This window comes from Lottia gigantea (assembly GCF_000327385.1).
Source record: "Lottia gigantea unplaced genomic scaffold LOTGIsca_515, whole genome shotgun sequence".
Lineage (NCBI taxonomy): Eukaryota > Metazoa > Mollusca > Gastropoda > Lottiidae > Lottia > Lottia gigantea.
This window is the reverse complement of record NW_008709770.1, coordinates 2,150-11,360: the sequence shown is the minus strand read 5'-3', so window position 1 is coordinate 11,360 and position 9,211 is coordinate 2,150. Positions and strand designations below refer to the sequence as shown.

The 9,211-nt window shown below is 29.0% G+C and overlaps 1 protein-coding gene across 1 annotated transcript in view; it reads right to left on the bottom strand.

The window, feature by feature from the left end:
• Nucleotides 1-8,843, bottom strand: part of LOTGIDRAFT_239613 (hypothetical protein) — a gene marked incomplete at its 5' end in the record, with an annotated part of 20,810 nt that extends 11,967 nt beyond the window's left edge. The window contains one exon of the mRNA XM_009062537.1: nucleotides 8,832-8,843. Coding sequence (XP_009060785.1) covers nucleotides 8,832-8,843 — 12 coding nt within the window. The remainder of the gene's footprint in view (nucleotides 1-8,831) is intronic.
• Nucleotides 8,844-9,211: the final 368 nt, after the last annotated feature.

Genomic DNA, 9,211 nt, shown 5'->3' with positions numbered 1-9,211 from the left:
CAATACCTCAAATTACTAGATTACCTTACCTCAATCTGACAACCTCAAATACCTCAAATTACTAGATTACCTTACCTCAATCTTACAACCTCAAATACCTCAAATTACTAGATTACCTTATTCTCAATCTTACAACCTCAAATACCTCAAATTACTAGATTACCTTACCTCAATCTTACAACCTCAAATACCTCAAATTACTAGATTACCTTACCTCAATCTTACAACTTCAAATACCTCAAATTACTAGATTACCTTACCTCAATCTTACAACCTCAAATACCTCAAATTACTAGATTACCTTACCTCAATCTTACAACTTCAAATACCTCAAATTACTAGATTACCTTACCTCAATCTTACAACCTCAAATACCTCAAATTACTAGATTACCTTACCTCAATCTTACAACCTCAAATACCTCAAATTACTAGATTACCTTACCTCAATCTTACAACCTCAAATACCTCAAATTACTAGATTACCTTATTCTCAATCTTACAACTTCAAATACCTCAAATTACTAGATTACCTTACCTCAATCTTACAACCTCAAATACCTCAAATTACTAGATTACCTTACCTCAATCTTACAACCTCAAATACCTCAAATTACTAGATTACCTTATTCTCAATCTTACAACTTCAAATACCTCAAAATACTAGATTACCTTACCTTAATCTTACAACCTCAAATACCTCAAATTACTAGATTACCTTACCTCAATCTTACAACCTCAAATACCTAGATTACCTTACCTCAATCTTACAACCTCAAATATCTCAAATTACTAGATTACCTTATTCTCAATCTTACAACTTCAAATACCTCAAATTACTAGATTACCTTACCTCAATCTTACAACCTCAAATACCTCAAATTACTAGATTACCTTACCTCAATCTTACAACTTCAAATACCTCAAATTACTAGATTACCTTACCTCAATCTTACAACCTCAAATACCTCAAATTACTAGATTACCTTATTCTCAATCTTACAACTTCAAATACCTCAAAATACTAGATTACCTTACCTTAATCTTACAACCTCAAATACCTCAAATTACTAGATTACCTTACCTCAATCTTACAACCTCAAATACCTAGATTACCTTACCTCAATCTTACAACCTCAAATACCTCAAATTACTAGATTACCTTACCTCAATCTTACAACCTCAAATACCTCAAATTACTAGATTACCTTACCTTAATCTTACAACCTCAAATACCTCAAATTACTAGATTACCTTACCTCAATCTTACAACCTCAAATACCTAGATTACCTTACCTCAATCTTACAACCTCAAATAACTAGACTACCTTACCTCAATCTTACAACCTCAAATACCTCAAATTACTAGATTACCTTACCTCAATCTTACAACCTCAAATTACTAGACTACCTTACCTCAATCTTACAACCTCAAATACCTCAAATTACTAGATTACCTTACCTCAATCTTACAACATCAAATTACTAGATTACCTTACCTCAATCTTACAACCTCAAATTACTAGACTACCTTACCCCAATCTTACAACCTCAAATTACTAGATTACCTTACCTCAATCTTACAACCTCAAATATCTCAAATTACTAGATTACCTTACCTCAATCTTACAACCTCAAATTACTAGACTACCTTACCTCAATCTTACAACCTAAAATTACTAGACTACCTTACCTCAAACTTACAACCTTAAGTTACTAGACTACCTTACCTCAATCTTACAACCTAAATTTCTAGACTACCTTACCTCAAATTACTAGACTCCCTTACCTCAATCTTACAATCTCAAATTACTAGATTACCTTACCTCAATTTTTCCTCAAATTACTAGACAATTCTTACACTTTTCAAAACACCTATTCTCCAAAACTTAACCTAAATAAAATCAAAATATTAAGAAATACAGTAATGAGTGGAAACGAGTTTTACGTCCGACGTTTCTGCACCATGTGGTCTAATGAAGACCCATGTCCCATCCGAACGACTACCAACTTTAGTATGAATTTAAGTAGGGCCTATTTCTTTATAGGATTGTTTACCTTGGAGACCTTCTATTTGATACAATGACGTCAATGAATAACAATGTCATTTGTTAAAATTACTACGCCTAATGTTTTGGTGTTTGAGCAATTCTGTTTATTGTGATATAAACACCACACAAATTTACATCAGTCCAATGGATAAAACAATAGCTAATGTAAATATTGAGATATACTTATCCTTCTTTAATAACTAACCCACATAAACTGATGTTAAACCATGTTATAAAACTTGTTATTTTCCAATAAACAGCATAAGCATTGCAGAAAAAAACATTTTTGATATTTGATATATGATTTTATTGTTTTTATTCAATGAGAATGTAACAGATGTTATTGTAAGCTATTGTCTAGTAACCAGAGTTTTAATAGAGAACTATATTTTATATCATTAAAACACAATACAAGTAGTAACCACAGTTAGTAACCAGAGTTTTAATAGAGAACTATATTTTATATCATTAAAACACAATACAAGTAGTAACCACAGTTAGTAACCAGAGTTTTAATAGAGAACTATATTTTATATCATTAAAACACAATACAAGTAGTAACCACAGTTAGTAACCAGAGTTTTAATAGAGAACTATATTTTATATCATTAAAACACAATACAAGTAGTAACCACAGTTAGTAACCAGAGTTTTAATAGAGAACTATATTCTATATCATTAAAACACAATACAAGTAGTAACCACAGTTAGTAACCAGAGTTTTAATAGAGAACTATATTTTATATCATTAAAACACAATACAAGTAGTAACCACAGTTAGTAACCAGAGTTTTAATAGAGAACTATATTTTATATCATTAAAACACAATACAAGTAGTAACCACAGTTAGTAACCAGAGTTTTAATAGAGAACTATATTTTATATCATTAAAACACAATACAAGTAGTAACCACAGTTAGTAACCAGAGTTTTTATAGAGAACTATATTTTATATCATTAAAACACAATACAAGTAGTAACCACAGTTAGTAACCAGAGTTTTAATAGAGAACTATATTCTATATCATTAAAACACAATACAAGTAGTAACCACAGTTAGTAACCAGAGTTTTAATAGAGAACTATATTTTATATCATTAAAACACAATACAAGTAGTAACCACAGTTAGTAACCAGAGTTTTAATAGAGAACTATATTTTATATCATTAAAACACAATACAAGTAGTAACCACAGTTAGTAACCAGAGTTTTAATAGAGAACTATATTTTATATCATTAAAACACAATACAAGTAGTAACCACAGTTAGTAACCAGAGTTTTAATAGAGAACTATATTTTATATCATTAAAACACAATACAAGTAGTAACCACAGTTATCTTTTTTACTTCCATTCTGACAACAGAAATCTACTATTACATTTTCATAACTTTAACAAACTATTTCTCTACAAGCTATTGAAATAGAAAATATATACAGAAATATCTTAAACTAAATAACAGAGGAAGTGTGGAATCTCTGTTGTCAGTTTATTTTTTTCTGTCCAAAGTATGTCAGTCAGTTTTTAAATTACAATTTACTATATATTCAAATATATATTGCTATACCTTATAATTTATGAAGATGTAACAAGTTGTATTTTACTTAATTTCAGCTATTACTCCTATTTCTGGGGGTTTTTTTATATAGAAATTGATTTCCAACCATAATATAATTAAATCATATGTAAAAATATTAAAAATTAAATTTGATAAAGTAATCTAGGTCAACAGTTAAAATAAAATGGGAAAAGATTGTCAGAGGTATCAATTTACATAAATCCAATTGTCTGATTTCTAAGATTCCTGTAAATTATACAAATACCTAATCTTATATAAAATTACAATAGTAAAATCAGATGATATTTTTTATAATAGTGATGTCATAAAACGCTTAGTTTAAGAGAAATTACAAGACTTATATTATATATCTGATTAAGAATTGAAAGATGTAAATCAATTCTATCAATGTTCTGATAATAAACAGGACAATATCACTTTCAATATAAAATAGTATTAAATTATTCCAATGTATTTGTGTTGATAAAAATAAAAACACAGAACAAATTTTTGCTTTGAAATAAGTTTTTACACGGGACAATATCGAGTTATTTTTTGTTGAAATTTCTGGGTGAGAATGTTGATGAATGTAAGCATACAAAAAGAAGTCAATATTCTAATTCTTATAAAAATAGTCAGTAAACATTGATAATCATCAAACTTGTCAAGACAGTAATATAGAAATTGATTTATAAAATAAAATACAGTAATTTATAACTATAACAAATCTTACTACAGTTTAACAATGCTATGTTTGAAAAATTAACCTCTCAAAAACTTCAGGAAGGATATTGCTTTTAAACTTTACCCAGAAGGGAATGAAGGAAAATTGCCTGGTTTCAACCCTCCTAGTTGCCAACATATAGAAGTGGAGAAATAATCAGACAGTTTTTACTAGAGTCTGTCTGACAATTAACAGACTTGTTTAATATTTAATATTAATTTATATTCATGAGTTTTCAGTAACAACTATTGATTGTAATATTCTATAACTTAACAGCTCTATTGATTGTAATATTCTATATTGATTGTAATATTCTATAACTTAACAGCTCTATTGATTGTAATATTCTATAACTTAACAGCTCTATTGATTGTAATATTCTATAACTTAACAGCTCTATTGATTGTAATATTCTATAACTTAACAGCTCTATTGATTGTAATATACTATAACTTAACAGCTCTATTGATAGTAATATTCTATAACTTAACAGCTCTATTGATTGTAATATTCTATAACTTAACAGCTCTATTGATTGTAATATTCTATAACTTAACAGCTCTATTGATTGTAATATTCTATAACTTAACAGCTCTATTGATTGTAATATTCTATAACTTAACAGCTCTATTGATTGTAATATTCTATTACTTAACAGCTCTATTGATTGTAATATTCTATAACTTAACAGCTCTATTGATTGTAATATTCTATAACTTAACAGCTCTATTGATTGTAATATTCTATAACTTAACAGCTCTATTGATTGTAATATTCTATAACTTAACAGCTCTATTGATTGTAATATTCTATAACTTAACAGCTCTATTGATTGTAATATTCTATAACTTAACAGCTCTATTGATTGTAATATTCTATAACTTAACAGCTCTATTGATTGTAATATTTTATAACTTAACAGCTCTATTGATTGTAATATTTTATAACTTAACAGCTCTATTGATTGTAATATTCTATAACTTAACAGCTCTATTGATTGTAATATTTTATAACTTAACAGCTCTATTGATTGTAATATTCTATAACTTAACAGCTCTATTGATTGTAATATTCTATAACTTAACAGCTCTATTGATTGTAATATTCTATAACTTAACAGCTCTATTGATTGTAATATTCTATAACTTAACAGCTCTATTGATTGTAATATTCTATAAATTAACAGCTCTATTGATTGTAATATTCTATAACTTAACAGCTCTATTGATTGTAATATTCTATAACTTAACAGCTCTATTGATTGTAATATTCTATAACTTAACAGCTCTATTGATTGTAATATTTTTAATTGAATTCCCCAGGACTTTGCGATTAGTGACATCATAAAACAAAATGATGTTATCAGTGTCCCTGATACACATACAAAATGTAAAAAACCTCTTCACAATCCCTTTAAACATATGCTTCATTGACAGTTAAACCTAACATTCAATTACCAGTAGCATAGGTAATTTCAAGGCATAATCCATAATCTATTAATTCCTCACTATTTGGACAACTCTGATACTTTACAGGGAGCTCAATGAGTAAGAGTGAGTAAGCGTTAGTAAGCATGAGTAAGAGTGAGTAAGCGTGAGTAAACATGAGTAAGCAGGAGTAAGCGTGAGTAAGAGTGAGTAAGCGTGAGTAAGAGTGAGTAATAGTGAGTAAGCGTGAGTAAGAGTGAGTAAGAGTGAGTAAGCGTGAGTAAGAGTGAGTAAGAGTGAGTAAGCGTGAGTAAGCGTGAGTAAGAGTGAGTAAGCGTGAGTAAGTGTGAGTAAGCGTGAGTAAGCGTGAGTAAGAGTGAGTAAGAGTGAGTAAGCATGAGTAAGCGTGAGTAAGAGTGAGTTAGCGTTAGTAAGAGTGAGTTAGCGTTAGTAAGCATGAGTAAGAGTGAGTAAGCGTGAGTAAGAGTGAGTAAGAGTGAGTTAGCGTTAGTAAGCATGAGTAAGCAATAGTAAGCGTGAGTAAGCGTGATAAAGAGTGAGTAAGAGTGAGTTAGCGTTAGTAAGCATGAGTAAGCAGGAGTAAGCAGGAGTAAGCGTGCGTAAGCATGATAAAGAGTGAGTAAGAGTGAGTTAGTGTTAGTAAGAGTGAGTAAAAGTGAGTTAGTGTGAGTAGGAGTGAGTAGGAGTGAGTAGGAGTGAGTTAGTGTGAGTAAGAGTGAGTTAGTGTGAGTAAGCGTCTAGTTTTTAAGATGGGACAATAAACTGAGGTCGCGTGTGCTACAGGCTGTGCATGTTATAGATCCCATGACAGTTGGGAGTATTTAAAATAGGCTAATTGCACACTGCATGGTGTTGACTGTCTTTATTAGGACGTAAAACTCCATTCATTTAATTTCTGATACTTGACGATAACACGTGAACCAGAGAAATATTTATACATATAATTAGACGTCATTTAAATACAAATGATATCAACAGTTACTTTTGCAAAATTTAACATGCAAAAATAAAGTAAAAATAAGTTATTAATTATTACTATACTGACTGTCTGAATTTTAAAGATAAACTGTCAATATTATTCTGTGTTGTAATGTATATCAAAAACCAGTCTTATCAAAATTAGACCAAACTTTTATTTTGTTTTTTTTATCTGCCAATCTTATTTCTACCTTTCCAGAGCTGGTATTTTGTGAGGCAGTTTCTATCAAATTAGGTCAAAAGTTAATTTGATGAACATTCAAGAGGGCTGTCATTAGACTCTAGATGAAGTGGCTATTCTAAAAATAACTTTAATTTTATTAGACTGTATGGTAGCCCTTGTATGGTAGCCCTATGTATGGTAGCCCTATGACAGGCAATACTAAGAATAAGTATTAGGTCTACCTAGCATACAACTCCTTAAACACATTATACTCCTCATATCAATAAAATGGTACCACACCCTTCCTAATATACAGTCATATCATTAACATAAATTTAGAATTAGGCATTACTATTTTAAACCTTCATGGAATTAATTGATGTCTAAATCAAAAAATTTATTTCAAAACACAAGGGAAATAACTGACATTGACTATTATATAAACCAAGTAGATTAACCCCCTTTTAAAGTGATTGTAAATAGTTTTTCTATGTGTATAAAATTCAAAAATTCTCTTTACAATCACTTTAAAAACTGGCTCAACAAAAACTTGACATGTATCGGTGTTATAATATAATATGTTTATTATGATGATATACACCATATTTTAATTCTTATATAAATTTACGTAAGTTTATATATATATTATATATTATGATGTAAAATATAAAAATAGAAAACTATCAGTGACAATAATAGATTTTTTATTTTAAACCTCTCTCTGTATTCAGCTAGTAAAATAGTTTTGTTGAAGTTAAACAATATTATAGAGAACTTTTAACTCAATGTTTGGTTACTGCCTTTAAAAAAAAAAAAATGTAAATAATTTAACCCATTTTAATTATTCCATTGACATTAATTTCATTTAAACACTTGCATTATGGTTTAAAGATATTGTAAAGAGGTTTTCTAAATTTTTCACGTGTCAGTCGTCTGTGGTTCCTGGAATTCCACTAAATCTAAGCATTTATGACGTTACTAATAGGAAAATATGTTGTTTCACGTTAGGACATAGCGATTAGTGATGTCATCAAACAAGGTAGTTTTAATGGAATTGAAGGAATCACAGACGTCTAATTGGAATGGTGTAAATTGATGCTATCATTGTATAAAAAGACATCTTTATTATCTCTGTAAGAATTGTATTGTTTCTAAACAATGTATAATTTCAGAATTTACAAAGTGATTTCTCTTTGAACACAGTGAATTAAATTTATTACATTTAATCTTTATTATTCACAATGATAATAATCATTTAACATATTTATTTTCTTGTGACCTTGACCAGTGTTTCTATAGGAGAGTAACTTCTATAACACCTAATACTTGTGACCTTGACCAGTGTTTCTATAGGAGAGTAACTTCTATAACACCTAATACTTGTGACCTAGACCAGTGTTTCTATAGGAGAGTATCTTCTATAAGACGCAACAATTAATTCAATAGGCCACTGAAACTTGACGTTTTATAAATAATGATATAATATACAGTACAGGTAGATCTAAATACATTATATATTATATTTAGAACACTATAATCTAGATAAGAAAAAAATCATTAATTATAAAAAAAAAACATATAGATATACTTTTACAATCTGAGAAAAATAACCAACTTATCATTTGTCAACATGTAAAACTCTATTTCATGTAAACTCTGTAAATATAATGTCATATAGTACTGATAATAATATAGCAATTGCTAGGACAATATTATATAGAAACTATACCGGTAACATCTCTTACTGCTTGTCTTCAATATACTGACACAATCATTGGATAGCTTCCACTATATAAACCTGGTACGAAATAAAATATCTATAAATAGTAACAATTCATCATACACTTTACCATGTATTTCGTTTATTTACTTCAAAAACACACAAAAGTCAAGAGAAATTTTACTTACTTTTTCCGGCATCATGATATTTTGTGGCTGTTTTTTAAGTTGAAATGATAAAACAGGATTTCTTATGGCTGTCTATTCGATTCTTCTATCACCTACCATAACTATAACCAAATAACAGACGACTATTTTGATGTTTGTGGCATGGCGCTAATATGGCATGTATCTAGCGGAAATGACGTCAAATCAACAGACACAGGCACTTCCATATCAAAGCTGAGTTCTGGTCAAATATAAAAGTTTTTAAGTTATTGCACTTTAAGGATATGTTAAATTAACAGAGTAATTTACCTCTATTGATATTTAGTTGAATGTAGAACACCGAGCTGGTATAAAATAGTCAACTATAAGATATAAATAGAACAGCTACTACAATAAACAAC